General features: G+C 40.8%; 1 protein-coding gene across 4 annotated transcripts in view; it reads left to right on the top strand.

Annotated features, from left to right (window-relative positions):
* Nucleotides 1-21258, top strand: part of LOC124160407 (E3 ubiquitin-protein ligase RNF13-like) — a 219007-nt gene that overhangs the window by 187099 nt on the left and 10650 nt on the right. For all 4 annotated transcript variants that reach the window (XM_046536248.1, XM_046536246.1, XM_046536245.1 and 1 more), the window contains 3 exons: nt 193-376; nt 633-937; nt 9951-10149. In XM_046536248.1, the coding sequence (XP_046392204.1) occupies nt 193-376; nt 633-937; nt 9951-10149 (688 nt within the window). The remainder of the gene's footprint in view (nt 1-192; nt 377-632; nt 938-9950; nt 10150-21258) is intronic.

Below are 21258 nucleotides of genomic sequence, written 5' to 3'. Positions count from 1 at the left end.
ATGTGGAATAATGAAATTAGTTTATGTCCTATTCTCCTACTGAATACATATATATATAACATTTCATAGGAATTGATCTAGCCGTTTCAGAGGAGTATTGTTACAAAGACTGTTACACAAGAATTTTATGTATTAGAAATATGTATTTATTGACGCACGCATGCATGTGCTATTTTATCGTTTTGGTTGCAGATAGTGAAGTGCGTGAAGGAGCGACTGCATGCCCGCCGTCACCGCCTCCCGTCGTCCTCCCTCAAAAAGATCCCTGTTCTGAAGTTTAAGAAGAATGACCCATCAAACACTTTTGATACATGTGCCATTTGTTTGGAGGATTACCTCGATGGAGATAAATTGAGAGTCCTGCCTTGTGCTCATGGTATGTATTTGAAATTCAAATATGTAGTTCATTACTTTGTGTGCTTGAATATCGAGTAGTGCTACAAAACTTTGAGGTGTACGTACAATATTATTTGAACATCCTATCCCTAAAAATTACTTCATCTAACCTCACGTCAATCTTGCCCCCCACCCCACCCAATTCTCCCTCTCCTCAGAATATAGTTTGAATTTTCCTATGTGGTTTAACTTTCTTTTTGTAATAGTGTGCATGGTTCTTCATTGTATTTTTACAGCCTATCATTGCAAGTGCATTGATCCATGGCTCACGTGCAATCGTCGCGTTTGTCCAATGTGTAAACGGAAAGTTTTTGCAGCTGATGAGAGAATCCCGTCTGATGACGATGATGATGATGACGAACCCAGACAAGCTCCAGCTCAAGCTACAGGCCAGGACCGTGCCTTCGTAGTCTCCCTCGTGACGAGTTTGTTTCGTGAGCCTGAGGAAGAGAGAGCTCCGCTGATTCGAGGGAGTACTTCGCAGCCAAGACGTAGCCAGAGGGGGAGGCCGAGGGGTGGGGGCACTTTCCAGCCTCAGAGGGTAAGAAAAGGACTTTTTTCTTTTAGGAGACTACTGACTACTCATTTAGGAGCTCGAGTCAAGTTGCCCATGTAAGCTCAGTTTTTTTTTTTTTTTTTAATACAAGCATGTGCCTCCTCTAATATCCTTACTTTCACATTATATTAAGGTAAGGTGGGGTAAGTGCGACCTACCTTAAGGAAGATCGTATTTCCGTTCTCAAAGCAGGTGGCAGTCGTGCAACATATTCCACACATTGTAATGCAACCAGAGCCAACTATTTTGTAATATCTATCCCTTGAATTGTCGTTCCTCATGATTAGAAAGTATATGCTTCAGTTTATCTTGTTGTTGTAGTTGGTTGTGAGGAGAGGCTACACCGCAGTTCCCTCAGACTCAAGGCATCGGAGGTGTCAGGCAAGAACTATATCTTGTTTTCTTTCCTTCATGTATTAGTTTTCCTTGCTATGCTTTAAATTTTGGAACTTATGTCCTTATATTTAGTTTAGATTTGGGGTTGCACTTTCCCCGCCGTAACCATTCATTCCTACCTGCCGGGGCAAGGGTCTAACGGGTCGGACCCGACCAAGGGACAGACTGGCTTCTTAGGTCGACGAAAGCACAGAGGGGGAAAAACAGATGGAGGGGAAGTAGTGAGAGAGACTGCTGTGGGATGGGAAGCTCTTCCCCCGAGAGCGGGGAATAATACAGCAGCGCCATGGAAGAAAAGATCGTAAGCGCTTGATGTTGAGAAAACACGCTCGGGAATTTGAGCTACAGCGTGGTTATTACAAATATGACATTCATGAAACGTATCTTATTTCCAAGAAGAAGGATGAATGTTCTCATCTACCGAAAAAAAATTCCAATCACGTTTTCTACGTGGTAGAATTACACCGAGAAAGCAGGTGTTTTATTGTGTTTTTCAGCGCCAATAACTAAATAACAAATGCTTTTCAAATAATTTTTTTTCACTTGCCCATAACAATAACCTTAGCATAAACCATATCCAAAACAAGTTCTCTCCAGAGTGTATAATACGCGAGCAAATGGCAAGCAAACTGAAGTCTGCAGAGCCGTTTTTCGCGGAGGTATAGAACACCCTTAAATTTTTTCTGTTCTCCATAGATACCGGTCTGGTTCTCCCCCACCGGTTCTCGATACTCAGTTCCAAGGATGAACTCTAATTACCTGAATTAATGGCAAATTTAAATGAACAACCACAAGAAGTGAATGAAAATAATTTCACGAAAGATGTTAATCAGCAGGAAAGCTCTGTAAAAAAAAAATCCATAATTTTATTTGCCAAGTAAAAAAGTTAAATAACACGTTGTTATGAATGCATGATTGACCAATATGTCTCATTACATCTGGCAGCCACTGGTTCTTCCACTAGGTTTTTTGTTGTAACTTGTAAGTCAGACCAAAATACATTCTGTGATGTAGCTAGCTTAAATTGTTGCTTTAATTGCATGCAACTTATTTGCATGCTTCACTGTCACAGTTCTTATAACCTCAACAGTAAACTGCTCAACACGCCAGTACAACGACACTGGATAAACTGAGCGGCCATGAATTAACGCAAAATTGTAATGCGGTGTTGCATTCTGCAGGATAACCACCCTTTTCCACACCTTGCATAGGTTTATCAAACTATGAATAGGCTCTCGAAATGCATTTTGCTCGTTTGTCGAAGAATTACTGTATTAATAATACATGAATCAATCTTCAGACCACTCTCCGACGAAACGATTTTCCGCGGGCGCCGTCCACGGCACAGCACACGGCGTTGCAGAGAATCGTCTCGTCAGAAAGCCGCCTGAATTTCACATGAACGGCGGCCGGCGAAATGTTGTTTCGTCTGAAAGCGGCCTCAATGTAGCTTAGTCTATCTTGCGTTCAACAGACCACACCCCCCGTAGACCGCACATTGCGTATTGAAATGAGCAACGGCGTGATTCGACTCGTTTGATGATATCCATAGAGACCGTCAATTGAGAGAACGTCACCGTGCTGTGGATGGTGGCAGATGAAAAGTCAGCTTGTTTGAAAGCGGCCTACGTGGCCGCGGCCATGGAAGGAGGGGGGGATAATATCCTCCTCCTTCTTCCATGGCCACGGCTACAGAATGTTAGAATGTTGGCGAGAGCGACAAACTGATGAACCCTTAAATGGGCGAGTTAGTAAGAAACTCTCAAAAGAAAAAATAACTTGGACGCCATGCAATCGGAAAGTAGGTAATATATGCGTTTTTTTTTACGTTTTGGCCATGAATACGCTGCAGACCATTTCGGCTTTGGGCGCCAAATTCAAATCCTAACCACAGTTCCGAGCTGGTTGCAAAGCACCAACTTTATGCGATCGGTTCATGATGCCAGTTTTTAAGTGGACCTTGAAGTGACGGGGTATTTTTTATCGGCAATGGTAGAAAATACCGCGCCAAATTCGCAGAAAAAGTGCTTAAACGCTAAATTTCGAGCAGCCTTGGAAATTTTGCGTTATAAATCACGGCTCGTGAAAATTCGGTGCCCCTAGTTGTAACGCATCCGCAAAAGAGTGTAAATATAAGCTCGCACGCCCGGCACGCTCAATGCTGAGCAGTAATTCCGGTGACTCACCATGACATAGTGGAAAGCGTTACTGAATGACTTGTTGCAGGAAAAACTTAAGTGTGGGTCTAACTTAACAATTTTGTAGATACGGCCACTGGCTGGGAACGCAATGCTGCTTTCAGACGAGAACATTTTCCGCCGGCCGCCGTTCACGGCACACGGCGTGGCAAGCGAGTTGTCTCAACTAAAAGAGGCCTGAATTTCACGCCGTAGACGGTGCACCATCGATTCAAAATTCGCGTTCAATGCAAAAAAATCATTTCAGTGCTCCCGCGGTTCAAGTTTATATGTATCTGATTGTGTTTGCAGTCTGATTCATGCGTGCATCTTTGCCAGTGATCACTGTGGCCATAGATGGTGCCGTGCTGTCAATGGTGCAATTCGTCTCATTTGAAGGCATCCATAATGACCTATTGCTATTTGGAATCACAAAGCGCTAGCAGTTGGTAGAAGGGAGGAAAGGAACAGAAAGGATACACTGAGAGGGGGTGCTAATTATTAGCCGACCGATCTTCGGATATTCGGTGCTCCACTTGGCTTCAATGCAAAAAAATCATTTCAGTGCTCCCGCGGTTCAAGTTTATATGTATCTGATTGTGTTTGCAGTCTGCTTCATGCGTGCATCTTTCACGGCCTTTTTTGACCGATTGGCAACAGCTGTAATCAATACTAAGCGATTTTGTTGAACATACCTTCCCTCATCACTTATGTGAGAGCTATCAAAAAGGAGCCTACGACATGAAAAAATTTGGTCAAAATGTAGGTTATGCATTACTAGAGGTCCGTGAAAGTGGTTTTATTTTTTGCTAAAATTCATTTTAAAACCATGTGATTTCGGTATTACAGAAAATCTTGGCGGTGTTACAATTTTATTATACAATACAAAACAAAAATTTTAATGCTACAATTTTCCCACGTTTTTCGGCATTTTATTATTTTATGGCACACGTTTCATGAATACTTTTACTTTTCTTAAGCATTTTACATAACATTTAACACAATTTGGATTGTACAACATTTCTGATAAAACTAAATGAAAGAAATGATTTAACTTATATTGGTTCAAGGTATATGAATGGTTCAAATATGTAGTCTTGGTGGATACGATCGGCAAACAGCAAATTCCCACTACCTCATGTGTGTATACTTCGAGAGCCATTCCAGAATTTTTGGATTGTCAAGTTTCTCTGCACTAAATAAAGCCTTTAAAAATGCTTCTGTAGTAGCAACAACAAGCTCCTCCTTTGCTTTCTTTGACTGAGTGACTGTGTGTTCAAATGATAGCTGTCGTTTTGCGGGTCCCCTTTCTTTCGCACATTTATGCGTATCGCCACTGATGTGCTTTAACAATGTGTCACATCTTACAAATTAAAATCTTTTATCGCAAACTTTGCAAAATAATACTCTGTTTTTCACATAAAATCCTTCTCAGCTGAATTCACTTTCCCCGGATGAACAGTTTCACTAGCTTTTGGCATTTTAAAATTCCTATCCTTTGTTCGATATTTAAAGCTGGAACTACGATAAAAAAAACAGACCAACCTATCACAATGCACAACCTATCACAATGGCGTTTTCAAACTTAGTGCTGGGTAGCTACGGTATAACTATAGTACTGTATAACTTACAAATTGGCCGAAATGTTTAATTTCGCGGGTTCCCTTTCGATAACCCTAACCCAGGTGTGGAGGGAATGTAGGACAGCAGCTACATACAACAAAATCACTTAGCTTTGATTACAGCTATTGCCAATCGGTCAGGAAAGGCAGTGAAAGAAGCACACTTAGCAAAACATAATCGGATTCAAAGAAACTTTAAAAATTATTTCCCATTTATCGATCCCTAAAAATCTAGAATGAAACGCTTTCTCACCTGAAGAATTAGATATTAGATTTGGCTAATGTCGAAATGATTTTTTTTTTGCATTGTAGCTCAGTGGGGAGCCGAATATCCGACGATCCATCTGCTAATAAGGAGAACCCCCTATCCTACTATCCTTTCCGTTCCTTCCTTCCCTTATCTCAACTGCTAGCGCTTTGGGCGTTCAAATACTTATGCGTGTCTATGGACGTCTTTAAACGAATCGAATTGTGCATTTGACGGCCGCCGTGGTCACCTTGGTGCCCATTTCAATCCGGCCCGGCGGTGTGCCGTCTACAGCGTGAAATACAGGCAATGCTACATTGAGGCCGCATTTTGACGAAACGACTTTTTGCCGACCGCCACTCACATCACGACGGCCGCACGGCCGAAATTCAGGCCGCTTTCAGATGAGACGACTCTCCGCCACGCTGTGGGCCGTGCCGTGAACGGCGGCCTGGTCCCAGCCAGCGGCCTTGTTTAAGTCAGCAAAATTGTTACATTAGACCCACACTCAAGGTTTTCCTACGACAAGTTATCCAATAACGCTATCAAATGCGCCGCGGTGAGTCACCGGAATTACTGCTCGGAATTGCCGGGCGTGTGAGCTTGTATTTCTGCTCTTCCGCGGCCGCGTTAAATTTCTTTCCGCATTTTTTTAATTCATAATATCTACAGTGCAACCTCGATATAACGACACCCCACGGTGCACTAATAAACACTCGCTATAGCGAATTGTCGCTTTACCGGAGGTGGAGCAAATAATAGCCAATATACCTGTTGCGAACAGATATACAGGAACAGGAGTGGTGCGGCGACAGATAAACATCTATCCGACAACGTAAGCATAAATCCAGACGAAAGGCGATGTTTTTTTTTTGCATCACTAAATTTCCTTACTCAAATAACGACTAACTATTCACACAATTTATAAGTGCCGCACTGACATAAAATCATGCAAAGCATTGTTTCGTCAATCATTATATTTATCGAACGACAGTTTACCACATAAATTTGAGACTGAGCACTCCATTAACTTCATTTCTAACAGATCGCTAGCAATTACAGAGGTTAAGGAGTCTTGATGAAAGTCTTCCGGAGGTGAAACCCTCGCTATGGCGAGAGCCAACACCTAAAGGGTCTCGTAAAAACGAATTTTTTAACACGCTTATTATAGGGTCAATTGACGGTGCATCGGCTATCTCTCGTAATAGCGGGGGTGTCGCTATAGCCCGTACTCGCTTTAACGAGGTTCCACTGTAATTCTTCAGTTGAGAAAGCGCCTCATTCTAAATATTGCAGGATTGATACATGGGAATCGAAGAGAGAGGCTGTGATAAATTAAACGGCAAATTTTGGGAGAGAAATCACTACAGTGCACGATATTACGTGGATGCGAGTGGATACGTGCATTATGTGCGAGACTAAACAAGCCAATTGACCTTGGAATCGTAATAAGATAGAGCAACTGAACATCAGCAGCGTTAAACACGAAGGCTTAGGCTTTAATAGAGTATGACTCATTAGATGTGATTATTCTGCTAATCCACCTAAAAATGCGAAATTTCGTTTTTATTTGCCGATTTCGCGTTATTTCGTGTTATTTGGTGTTATTTCTCGATATTGCATCTTGCGAAATTCACGGACCTCTATACATTACTTATGGCTATGCCATAGCTACCCAGCACTCAGTTTGAAAACACTGTCATGATTGGTCGTGATTCGTGTTTGAACTGTTTTTAATCACGGCTACAGCTTTACATATCAAACAAAGGAAAGGAATTTTAAAACCCCGAAAACCTAGTGTTACCGTTCATACCAGGGCAAGTGAATTCAGCTCAGAAGGATTTTATGTGAAAGACAAAGTGTTACAGAGTAAATATGGGATAAAAGAGTTGAATCTGAAAGACATGACACCTTGTTGAAGCACATCAGTTGCAATACAAATAAACTTGGGGAAGGAAGGGGGCTCGAAAAATGACTGCTATCATTTGAACAGACAGTTGCTCAGTCAAAGAAAGTGAAGCAGTTTGTTGTCCCTACTACAGAAGCATTTTTAAATGCTGGAATTAGTGTAAAGAAACTTTATAATCCAAAAATTCGGGAAAGGCTCGCGAAGTATGTACATGAAGGGTAGTGGGGATTTGCCGTCTACCAGTCATATTTGCCAAGAATTCATTCTGATTATTGGGAAAAAGAAGCATAGAGAGCTTAAATATTTTGTTGTTGGTCTAAATTAATGCTATGAAACTGAAAACAAATTTCAGTATTACATGGTCAATTTTTGCTCAATTCCTCACAATCAAGTGAAGTGTTCACGGTGCAACTGTACTTGCTTACTCTATAATATTAATGCTTGAATGATTGAAATATGTACCTTGAACCATTTCCTTCATTTGGTTTTATCAGAAATTTTGTACTGTTGAAATTGTATCTATTATTATGTAAAGTGCTTAAAGAATCGTGAATGTGCACCAAAACAATGAAACACCTATAATTGTGCAAAAATTTTAACGTTATAATAACACCGCCAAGATTTTCTATAACACTGAAATCACTTAGTTTTAAAATGAATATTAGCAAAAAATAAAACCACTTTCACAGATCTCTTCCCATAGTGCTACCTCTGGTTGTGTGGACACGTCCTTTTTGTCGTATTCTCGTTAGTTTGTTGTGTCACGTCATATACAACCTCTGAGGTTGGACATCCTGCCAGGTAGGCACACATCTTGACACGATCAAAGGGAAAACATATGAGGGTTGTACCAAAAGTAAGGTTCCCAATGAGCTACAATGTTGAGCGAAGGTGCTAGGCTAAATCCCACAACATTGCGGTGTGCAGTGGTTCCCCTACTCTCGAGTCCGCGATTCACTGTGTCGCTCATCATTGGCTTAGCAACCGTCAACAATGGAAGTGATGATCCCCGTTCCCGCCAAGTGTGAGGATCGAGCAGTAATCCGATTTCTCCTTCCAAGGAAGTTACCGCCATTGGAGATTCATCAGCAACTGACTGAACTTTACGGTGAAGAGTGCATGTCCATTCAGCACGTCCGCAAATGTTGCAGGGCTTTTGCTGAGGGTCGCGCGGAAGTTCACGATGAAGAACAGAGTGGAAGACCGTCGGTTTTGGAAGGTCCAGAAGATCAACAGTGAGCTGCTCAAAGATCTGAGGGTCACAGTCCGTGAATTTGTTGAACGCATTCCTGAAGCTTCTTGAATGGCACAATTGAAAGAACTTTAACAGAAACGTTGGGTTATCGCAAGATGTGTGCTTGCTGGCTCCCCTGGATGCTGACTGACGGACTCATGGAGCAACGCCTTGACACTGCTCGCAAATTTCTTCAACAGTATTTTAAGTGGGGGGCAACAAGGAGAAGTTGTTGGTCTCTATCATCACCGGAGATGAAGCTTGGGTATTTCATTATGTCCCCGAAACAAAACTCTTCGGTGGCAAATGCTTCAAGAGCGACGATGAAGTCCGAGCAGAGGTCGCACACTTCCTCAACGGGTTGGCGGGAGACTTCTTCAACTTAGGGATAGAAAAGCTGGAGCACTGTCTTTAAAAGTGCGTCGAAAAAAATGGAGACTACGTTGAAAAATAGGCAAAAGTGTAAGCTTTTCAACGATGTGAAAATTAATATCAATTAATAAAGTTTTGTATTTGTAAAAAATATGGGAACCTTGCTTTTGGTACAACCCTCGTAACTCAAAGGATTATGCCCTTAACTGTAAATCTTCTTGGTGCAAACCTTATTGCTGGGGGTTCACAGGACTTTTTTGTCTGCCCACATGTGGACACACATAATGATCATTGTTGTGGAGCAGGATATAAGCTAATCCCATGCATGGTGTACAGAAATATTTTTTTTCCATATTTTGCTCTATCATATGTATACCATCGTCATACATGTTTTGGTCCTTTACCTAAAAATTCTGCCATTTGACCAAGAATTCAAGTTTCCCACTTGTATGGGTCCCATCCTTCCCGAGCAATGCCGGGTGGACTAGCTATGTATATAAAATAACTCAATACTTCTATCATAGAGATACAGAAAAATGAACACTCGGAAAATGTTTCCCAGACATTTCAGTGGGATGACCGACTATGAGAGAGATTGAACTGGAGTAATTTTATATTTTTTCTGAAACAGTACTATCAGGCCTTTGATCTGGGGCTTCGACAATAACTAATTATTACTCATCCATGTCCTGGATTGAGGCAGTTTATCCAGGTTGGACTCAGACCCGCGACCTTCAGTATGGTAGATGAGGACTTAACTCCCAACACCACAGAGGCCAACAAGTAATACTGACCGCGGTACAAAGACAATCGCTTGCTTGAATGCAATTCTCACAATTAGCTGCACTCACCATACGTGGCTTTCACTGAAAGTTTTCAGCCACTAATCATGTTTAAAAGAGGAGAACCACTTGCTGTAATACCAAAATGGTTGTGTTTTAGAATACATAATATTTTTGATATAATTGAGGAAAGAAAAGAGTGGCTGGTAGAGTGCTGAAAAGGTATGAGAATAGCATTTTTTGTGTATATTCTTTTCAGGAGAATCCATTCCGACGAGCTTCCAGGCAACAAAACCAAAATGCACGTGGTAATCGCCCAGAGCCTGACACATCATCAGAGTACTCAACGACATCGGAGTCCTCGGGTGGGCAGCCCTCACCTCCCACAGCTGCTTCGTCTGATGAGTCCCTTGCTCAAGTCGCTACAAATCCAGAATCGGAGAACCTTGTCGATGCTGGTGAGCACTCAAGTGTACTGTAGTGCTCAAGAGCGCTACAGTAGAGCCTCCCATTTTAAAAACCAATCCTTTACCATCTGCTGCCCCAAATTTCTCTCCTGCTCCCGATCGTTTGCATGGGGTAAGCTGTGCAAAAGAACTTTTGATGTGTGACATATCCATTTGCTTTATTTACACCCAACTCCTGATTCCTGATGAGTCTTTTTAACCAGGCTTAGCCCACATTTCTTCGAATAATTCAGCGGTCATTTTCTTGACAAATTGCTCTCTAGAAGATAATGATGCACGAGGTGATGATCAGTAAGTTTTCAAAAGATTGGGGAAGGTGGCACTAATAATGAGGAAACTTTCACTTTTCTCCTTCCACGGTTGACTTGACTACTGTTTTTAAAATCCCCGTCCATCTTTAAATATGTCCGATCCAATCCCCCTTTCTCCTTTACACATATAGTTCTCAAAATTGTTCTTTCCTCCCCAACTCTTTCCACCACCTCCTCATTCCTCACTGTATCCTCCACCCACTTCAATCTCTCCCGCCTTCACCACAGCTACACATCAAAAGCGTTGATCCTATCCCTATGTCTTCTCCCCAAGGTCCGTATTTCGCATCCATACAGCACAACACATTGCAATTCACCAGTCCCTTCCTCAGCTCTAGGACCATGCTGCAATGTAGCACCTCTCTCTTCTTATTAAAAGCTTCCTTTCCCGTAGCTATTCTTTCCTTGATCTGTCTCATTCCTCCAGTCATCAGTCAGCGCACTTCTCAAATACCTTCCAAATTGCACTCTCTTTTCCACATTAATCATTACATTCACCTTTCTGCCATCGTTTACTCTCATAAAGTTTGTTTTCACAACATTTACTTCCATTCCATAGACTTTCATTCCTTCTTCTAAATTTCATATCATTCCTTGAAGTGCCCAGTAGGGTGGATCGGAAAAATCAATTTTTTTCAAAACCATCCGGCCCAATGAAAAATAGTTGTGGGACCGATCAAAAATCAGGCCTGAAAAATTTGAGACCTTGCTCAAATGAAATTTAGGGGGTGAGTCAAAATTTGAAAAATATAATATTTTATGATCATTTCCTACAGATTATGCCGAGTTACTGCCCAATTTGATCAAATATTTTGTGCATTTTGACGTATCTGCCACCGTTTAACCACAAAGTGCCTAATTTAAGTCTGCGTCCGCAAAGAAAATATTCCAACGCCCACGCAGCATCGCGTATACAAGAACAGCAGGCCGATACCGTCCCCCCCTCGCTAGCTTCTCCCCCTCCCACGCCTTGAATACACCAAAATTCATCCCGCATGTGCTGCTAGGATGGGGTTCATCTTTGATAATATAAATTAGGAAGATAGTGGAAAATAAAAGAGGATTGGGAAGTGATGAAATATTGTTAGATCTGAGAACACAGGAAAAGAGCCTACGGTCTATGAAGAGGCCTCTCGAGAGGCCATAATGGTGTGCTAACTTTGGATATGGGCTTCTATTCCAGTGTTGGCCGACAGCCGTGACTAAATGAATTTTGGGTGAAGGCCGCTTGCATGCCCTCCCCGCTTGCCTCTCCCACATTCCAAATGCACCAAAATTCACACCAAATACGTCTTTCTTCATTAGTATAACTAGTATTTGATTATGCAGTATCTTCTGTGTAGGGACAATCATGAAAGAATTACTCAATTACAGTAAAACTTCGATTTTACGCACTTTGATTTTACATCAAGTCTCGTTTTTACGCAGCGACACTCAAGTCCGGCCGGAAAGCATAGGGATTACCAATGGTGAAACTTCGATTTTACATCTTTTCTTGATTTTACGCAGTTTTTTCGATTTTGCACAGCATAACTCCAGCCCCAAAGAGGCCGCTAATCTTGATTTTACGCAGTTGTCTTTAGACTTGTTTTGAAAATCCCGACTGGAGCAATATGAAGTTAGGTTATTTATTCGTCTAAATGAGTTACAAAAATGAATACAAGAACGGTTGAAATGACGTCGTGCTGTTGAGCGTGAAACTAAAAACATCGCGAATCTAATTATTGCTTCCCCCTACGACCTCTCAGTAATATTTCAGGCTCCTTTACGAGCGCGAATATCGCTCTTAGTTTATATTTGCCGTAGAAGGATATCGAAACCTAAAATATACGGCAATCGCCGTGTATGCGTGATTAAGACAAATGATCGCCGGAGATATTAACATTATCACCTTTCGTTTATTATTCGACTTATTGATCGACGCTATTTATAACATATTTATTGTAATTACAGTAGATGGTCGTTAATCCGGAATTATGAACTACGAAATATCTATCCCCAACGGAAGGTTTTCTAGAATTTTGCGAACGCTATGTTTTCCTTCGCCCCAGCGAAATATAACGGCGAAATTAGCCGTTAAAAATCCTCCCGTGCCAACATTTTGGCTTCCAAGGTGATCCAAAAAAGATAGTCGTACTTCTAGTATGGACGTAAGTCGATGGTGATTCAACACGATGGTAAAAGCATATGTTGTCTCATTCCGCGGGCTAACCCCACATCTACGGGAGGAATGGAGGCGAGGGAAAGTTGATTGCGCGGCGCGCTTATTAGAGCTGATTCAACTTGTATCTCATTTTCAGTGGGTTTAAATGAAACATGGTTGGAACTTCAATAGCTATTAGCTTAACTCCGCTAGGTGGCGTTTATTTTTAACGGAACGGGAGTTGAGCTTTTTTTGAGTTGAGTTGGAGCCCTTGGAGAGTAACTCGCGTCGTCAATCGTCATGCAATTATTGAAGTTAAATCAAGACGTGAGTGATAAGGCAGTCCCTTTAAACTCAGGAATGGCTTAGTGCCATTAAATCGAAATACAAAAAGTGTCCGGTGTTGTTATCAGACATGGGGAAGCAAAATATTACGTTAAGATGAGTCACACGGCTTGTGAGCCGAAGGTCCCGTCGCTGAATTCGCGGAAGAATGCCGACAGAGAAGCTATACCCTATATGCTAAATTTTCATGGGAAAATGGTTTTTTAATACGTAAAAATTATAAATAAGGAAGATTGTTCCGACTATTAATAATTTTTGACGGTAGTTGCGCGGTTATTTAAATAGCTCACTTTAAAAAAGTGATCTAAACACCGGAAAAATCTGCTTTTCCGAATATCCCGGGTCCTATGTGCTCCGTATTATCTTTGGTATGCTATTTGGAAGGAGGATACTGATAGCTGGGGTCATTGGTGCCATGAAGTAAGGGCTGGGGGGATAAGAACGCTATATTGGCATTAGCCAGGTTGTAATGATAGGCCTTAAAGGGCTTAATGTCCCATCTGCTGGACAGAGTGGTGCACTGGAAGTGTCCTCCACATTACTCTCAAGTAGGGATAGGGCCATCTCTGATAACAATTTCTCCATGTTTCCGGTGCAACCGCGTAGGTTTGTTGGTGATGACAACAGTTTCGCTGGCACTGCTGCCAGCGTCTTCAGGTCGAAGACGAAGATGTCATCTCTGATAAGTTTCTGCTACTGCCAGGACTTGAACCCAGGCCCACAGGGTGTAAAGCCTTTGTGATGTATTAGCAAAATTTTGCTCCCTGTTAATGGGGTTAATTTGGATGACTATCCTCAGATATCTCATTTCTTCAATCTCCAATCTTTGTTTGTCTGCAGGTGGTTAAACGGATTTCCTGAAAACTGCTTTTAATGAGAATATTTTCGAAAATTAGCTCCTCTGCGAGCATTTAGAATCACCATTGCGACATTTCTCCTGGGTAACAGAAGTAATCTTAGTGCGAGAAATGCTAGCAATTCTACCATGTTATTCAACCATGGGAAACATTGTTCAGGAATGCAACGTTGTTTTTCTTAAGGTAACACGTCATCTATGGTGTTGCTTGTGAGTAAATAAGATTATTAGGCTTCATTTTCTTGCCCCCAAATGAGTAATTGAATCCAGGAAACTTATATCTGATACGACTGAAAAGGATTTCATGCTCTATTATCGTAAAGGCACACATATGAGACTTCTTCTGGATCCGGTTCTGGCTCAAATCAGAACTATACAAAAGTGTATGACTAAGGGTTCTAAAAATAATGAGCATGAGTTATCCTGAAAACTATACTTCTCCTCAATACCAACTCTTGATTTTACACACTTTGATTTTACACAGTGCCCATATTTCGGTCCCTCCAACTGCGTAAAATCAAAGTATTACTGTATCTGCTTTCCAGTTTATATTTCTTATGTCAGTGTCATTCCTCGTTTTTTGCTGCTGTCAAGAAAGTTTTGGTGTATTCTTTCACGAATATCTCGTCCGCATGCATAATAAAAGGAATATTTAACTTCAAATTTGAACGTTCATCAATAGAATTTTGAATTTCCATAGTGCTAAGGTCAGATATAACCAGAGGTAACGTGGTCTCTCTCCAATATATCATCAACAGATAGTCCTTTACGTCGATATTAAAATCCAGCAATTACAAAAATCTCGGATTGAGTGCCAAATGCATCCTTGCAACAATGCAAATTGGGTCCCTAGATTTCCCTCCCAATGTTTATGTTGCAAGTCTAAATATTAGTGCAATTAACAAATAGACCACTGTAAGGGATGAAATATGATTTGATGCTTTCCCGGCGAATGATGTGGGTAAACTCTTCTCGGGATTCAACAAAATTTATCCCTTAGGATGAACCCCGAGTCGGAGCTTGAACGTGGGCCATTATGGAAAAATTAACCCGGTGGGAATCCCAAGAAGAGTTAACTCACACAGCAAGGGGTGTTGCAATTATTTATTTATTTGCCCAAAGATTGATAACAGCATTGTGCATCAATATAAGGCACGTCAATGAATTACACAAAGTGCATGTACAAGATAATATAAATTACATGGTACATAGGTACATGGTAAAATACATATTTTAAAAAATGGTATATATAGGTGATGGTTTTCCGGGTTTACATGTTTTGCGGACGACAGTTTCGGGCACGTTCCAGCTCCCGTCTTCGGGTCCAAATGATTTGCAGATCTGTGATCCTTATTTATTTACAGATAGTCAGGCGGATGTTGATTTTTAATTCCATTGTTGGAAAAGCCGTTTGAAAGATGAGGATAAAGGATAGCCGTCTTCCCTATTGAAGTTCTTAGGGTGACTCGCTATTTCAATCGCCTCCCTTATCAGCCTAGGGAAATATTTATTTTCCCTGGCGATGATTTTCGATTCCTTGAAAAGTATGACGTGCCCAGGTTCCGACCATGCATGCTCTGCAACCGCAGAAAGACGAAAATTTTTCTTTTCGGTTGCCTTAAGATGTTCATTTATTCTGCATTTGAGGGATCTAGATGTTTGCCCGATGTATGATAAACCACAGGAACACGTTACTTCATACACGCCTTCATATATATCTGATGGATGACGATCTTTTTCACTCCGGAGGAGGTCAGAGGTCTTCTTCAAACTTATAAATCGCGTCAGAACGTCATGTTTGGCGAGAACTCTAGCAATTCTTTCCGACGTTCCAGCCACGTATGGCAAGAGAGCATGTGCCTTTGCGTTTTGATGGTCTTCCTTTGCAATGTCCAAGGCCACATCTCTTTTCTCTTCTTCCCTACGCGCGATTTTTTGAATCAGTACCCGATCGTAGCCGTTTTCTTGGAGCGTGGTAAGGAGGTGTTGTTTCTCTCCAGCGAGCGAATCTGTATCCGATATGGAATATGCCCTATGATATAGAGTTTTAATAACTGATGCTTTTTGCCTGGGATGATGGTGTGATTTGGCATTCAAATAGCGATCAGTATGCGTTTCCTTACGATAGACTGAATGTCCCAATGTGCCATCTGATTTCTTCTTGACGAGAACGTCCAAAAAGGGAATTTGGTTATTTTCTTCCATTTCCATAGTGAACTGGATGGAATTATTTTGGCTATTAAGATGTTCAAGGAATCTTTTCAGTTTATCAGTCCCATGAGGCCATATGACGAAGGTGTCGTCTCTGGCCTCATGGGACTGATAAACTGAAAAGATTCCTTGAACATCTTAATAGCCAAAATAATTCCATCCAGTTCACTATGGAAATGGAAGAAAATAACCAAATTCCCTTTTTGGACGTTCTCGTCAAGAAGAAATCAGATGGCACATTGGGACATTCAGTCTATCGTAAGGAAATGCATACTGATCGCTATTTGAATGCCAAATCACACCATCATCCCAGGCAAAAAGCATCAGTTATTAAAACTCTATATCATAGGGCATATTCCATATCGGATACAGATTCGCTCGCTGGAGAGAAACAACACCTCCTTACCACGCTCCAAGAAAACGGCTACGATCGGGTACTGATTCAAAAAATCGCGCGTAGGGAAGAAGAGAAAAGAGATGTGGCCTTGGACATTGCAAAGGAAGACCATCAAAACGCAAAGGCACATGCTCTCTTGCCATACGTGGCTGGAACGTCGGAAAGAATTGCTAGAGTTCTCGCCAAACATGACGTTCTGACGCGATTTATAAGTTTGAAGAAGACCTCTGACCTCCTCCGGAGTGAAAAAGATCGTCATCCATCAGATATATATGAAGGCGTGTATGAAGTAACGTGTTCCTGTGGTTTATCATACATCGGGCAAACATCTAGATCCCTCAAATGCAGAATAAATGAACATCTTAAGGCAACCGAAAAGAAAAATTTTCGTCTTTCTGCGGTTGCAGAGCATGCATGGTCGGAACCTGGGCACGTCATACTTTTCAAGGAATCGAAAATCATCGCCAGGGAAAATAAATATTTCCCTAGGCTGATAAGGGAGGCGATTGAAATAGCGAGTCACCCTAAGAACTTCAATAGGGAAGACGGCTATCCTTTATCCTCATCTTTCAAACGGCTTTTCCAACAATGGAATTAAAAATCAACATCCGCCTGACTATCTGTAAATAAATAAGGATCACAGATCTGCAAATCATTTGGACCCGAAGACGGGAGCTGGAACGCGCCCGAAACTGTCGTCCGCAAAACATGTAAACCCGGAAAACCATCACCAATCAAGTAACCGCGGAAGCCTCCGTAATAATGGTATATATAACTAAAATTAATCACTCATTCCACTCCTTTAAAAATTTGAATCAAAATCTTTTAAAGAGTAAAACATTTTGGAGCGGAAAAAGTTCAACGCTTTTTTCCTAAATACTGCTGTACCTATCGTAATTTTGAGGTCCTGGGGTAAATGATTGTAAATACAGTGGAACTTGGTTAGTACGTTCCTCCTTAGTACGTTTTCCTCCTTAGTACGGCGATTTCCCTCGGTCCCGGTACCATCCGAACAAAATACAGGTAAAAGAATATGGTTAGTATGTTTGAAAAAATTGCGCTTTCCTGGTTAGTACGCTCAATTGCTTGCCGTGACGCAACCCGCAATTCGTTCTCTAGTGTCTTCTTAAGGGTCGCAAACGTCTGAATTCATGATTTAATTTATTATTATTAGCCATTAACATTCTTCCATTCATTCCACATCTCTTTCTTCTACCGTAATTTATCCAAATGCATTTCTGAATTCTTGTGACGTGATGAAAAATAAAATGCGGCCATTTTTCGGGAATGTCTGACTATGAAAAACTACAGCCAATAAGAAGCCCCAATTTTCCCCACCCCGAGCTCCTCACCTTCTGTTGCCTTTGGAGCGCTTGGGAGTGCCCACTCCTGCGCACAAAGTTCGTGAGTGGGCAATTGTTTCTATTGCACGAGTTATCATGATGAAGAAATGAGTCTTAACGGTATTAGACAATTCCCACATTATCTAAAGCAGTACTGCTCCATAAACTCGACGTCGTGCGTATATACTTGACTACTGTTGCGGGAGCAGACGATCCTCTGGATCTCCACGCGAAGCTTAGCTTAAAAATACTTGATCTCGGAACGAAAGCAGACGGCATTAGACAAATTTTGAAAGTAAATTTCAACTGTATAATATAAAATTTTCTAGTAATTACGTCGTAATCTAATAATCTTGCGTGTCATCAGTCGATATATCGATCGATTTTACAATCGAAATGGTATCATTCCAGATGCGAATGTCTACGGCTGTTGCCGTAATTTGAAAGTCAATATAATTTTGCCCAATTTTTATGATGTTTAAGAAACCAGTTGACTTACTCCGGGTTGTTGTTATATTCTCCGAGTACGCTGTGAGAAAGAAAATGACTTGTCTTCGCTTGTCAGAGCTTCACTCGTCGTCGTTCTGTAAATATATAGGTATAGGATAAATCACGGGAGATAGACGCCGTAATCATGAAATCATCTCCGGGATGTCCATGAAAAATTGCGATTTTTATTCACATGGTATTGTTTTTCATGGTAGCGCTCATTTTCTTGATTTTAAATGTGAAAAGAGTTCAGGAAGGAGATCCTATGAGAACTACCGATAGTAATTGTAATTATGACGACTTTTTCACTGATTGCAATAACCCCGACTGCTATTATTTACTTTCCTCGTTAGTACGTTTTCCTGGTTAGTACGTTCATTTTTTGTGGTCCCTTCAGAAACGTACTAACCAAGTTCCACTGTATTTAACCCCATGGACATTGGTCCATGCTTTGCAATAGTAGTCCTAACAAAATTTGGGTGAAAATCCTTATGCTTTCTGGTATTATAGTTATGAATCCTATCATTTGTCACATAGTCCACTAGATTTTTTTTGGACAGACACACAAACAGCATACATATAAACACTAGGAATTGGCAGTAACCGAAGTTTCTTAAACAGCGGGAGACATGGTGTATGCACTGGAATGTGGCACATAAGTCTTATTACACGTTTTTGTATCTTGAAGATAATGTCTGCATGGGGAGAGGAACCCCAAAACAGGATGCTAAACATCACTTGCGAATAAAATTCACCATAGTAAATGTTTAGCAGTACTTCAGGACTTACTGCCCTCCTTATACTTCTTATAAGAAAGCATAATGAGCTTAGCTTACTACGAAGTTTGTTTATGTGTTCATCCCAAGAAATGGTATGGGTCAATGTTAGTCCAAGAAATTGTGTACTGAGGATTTGCAGGATACATTTACCATCAATGACCACGGAAATCGGAGCAGCGGCTTTGTTCTTAGTGGTGAAGTGTATTAGACCAGACTTGTTGGCATTCAGTATTAGTTGATTTTGGAGGCACCAATCGGACAATAAATTTGTGACACGCTCCGCCCTCTGTGATAGGATATTAACCGAAGGTGCTGATAAAATAATATTGGTATCGTCTGCATATAACACAGGTTCTGCTCCTGGCACTGATTTCACTATTTCAGGTAGATCATTAATATTTTTCAAAAACAAAATCGGGCCAAGAATGGAGCCCTGGGGAATGCCAATGGTGACTGCTTTTTCAGGGGAGACAAACTGAGAGCCATTTTTTGACAGGACAGCATGTTGGCTGCGTTCACTCAAATAAGATTTTATCCACAAGTAGGGAATACCTCTTAACCCGTAACTTTTTAATTTATTAAAAAGTACTTGGTGGTTTACTAGGTCAAACGCTTTTGAGAAATCAATAAATAAGCCTAGTGTCTCAATTTTATTATCTAGGTTGGATAGAATTTGGTTCACCAAGAAGTAAGTGGCCGTGGATGTAGATCTTGATTTTCTGAACCCGTTCTGAGAGGTATGGAGAAGGTTGTTTTTTTCAAGGTATGAAATCAGCCGGGCATAGAAAACTTTTTCAAATACCTTTCCAATTTGGTTCAATAGAGAAATAGGCCTGTATGAATTCATTTCTTGCTTAGAGCCTTTACCTTTATAGATAGGTATGACTTTGGCAATTTTGAGAGCATTAGGAAATATCACAAGTCTTAATGACTCATTAATAAGAAATAATACATGGATACTGATAGTAAGGATTGACTTCTTTATAACTGTTGCTGGAATACCATCTAAACCTGAACTGTTTTTGTTTGGTAAGTTATTTACAATTTTAGTCAATTCAAGTTCAGTACAAGGGTCAAGATACAATGAGTTGCAAGGGGTGGGGATTGATGAGCAATAGTCCGAATTTACTGGATTAGTGATTGTCTGATGAGAGAGATAAAAATTATTAAAAGTTTATGCGATTTGGGAATAGCCGGAAATACTATTTCCATGGGAGTCCAAGATCTGAAGATCAATGTGATGGCCACTTGGGCCCTTTGACTCTTTGATAATCTTCCAGATTTCCTTGGATGTATTTCTGGAATTAGCAATCCTGCGGTTATTAAAAGATCTCTTTGCAGTTTGCAGTATTATTCGATAGTTCTTTTTAAGGGCAGCATATTCCGTTCTGTCAACTGGATCACTTATTATGCTTGTAGCAGAGGGATGATGGCATTTAAATCCTTTTTAATTTTTTATATCTAATTTTCACTCGGAAAGGAATTGAGAATTGCAGATTTTATAACTTTTGCTAATCCTCCGATGGGGGAGGCAAACCCCTAAAAGTGGGACCCTGTTACTTCAACTAACAACACACATTCCCCTATAAACTTGGATTAATAAATCCTCTTGCCTTTTTTCAACATACAAGAGCATCGTATTTGATTCCATCAAAATGGAGCCCTATCATTCCTCTCTTGCATATGCTTCTATCACAGTTGGCAGATGCATATTCCCCGCAGAAGTTCCAGTTTGAGTTCAGTCCTTAATGTTTATTTCATGAGGAATGTAGAGATACAAATAGGCTGATTTCTCATCAGTTTAATTTTCTTCGGATGAATTGATGAAGAAAAATTTTTGATACTATTTTCCCATACAAGAATTGACGATGTTGACTCAGTGCTCTCTGACAATTCCCTTTTTTTCCTCAGTGGTCGAGTTTCTTTAGGATTCAATCCAGCAGCCATCATCTTTCGTTTCGTTCGCTTCTCTCTCAAAATACTTCTTCATTAGAGGGAACCTTATGCTCCGTCTTGCACTAACACGCAAAAATATTGCGTAATTTCAAATCTTTCTTTAAAAGTATATGAGTTTTGTACTTCAATGAACCCTACATTTGTTCCATTTGCATTATCCGTAAGTTTTAGTACTTCCTGTTGACCCGCTAAATCCATTTAGTCACGCACATAAGGGAAGAGAAGCGCGTCACCAAAGTTCTTACACCTTTTTAGCCCCTCGAGAGGCCT

This window comes from Ischnura elegans, chromosome 6 (assembly GCF_921293095.1).
Source record: "Ischnura elegans chromosome 6, ioIscEleg1.1, whole genome shotgun sequence".
In the NCBI taxonomy this organism is placed as follows: Eukaryota; Metazoa; Arthropoda; class Insecta; order Odonata; family Coenagrionidae; genus Ischnura; species Ischnura elegans.
This window is presented reverse-complemented; position numbering and strand designations above follow the sequence as displayed.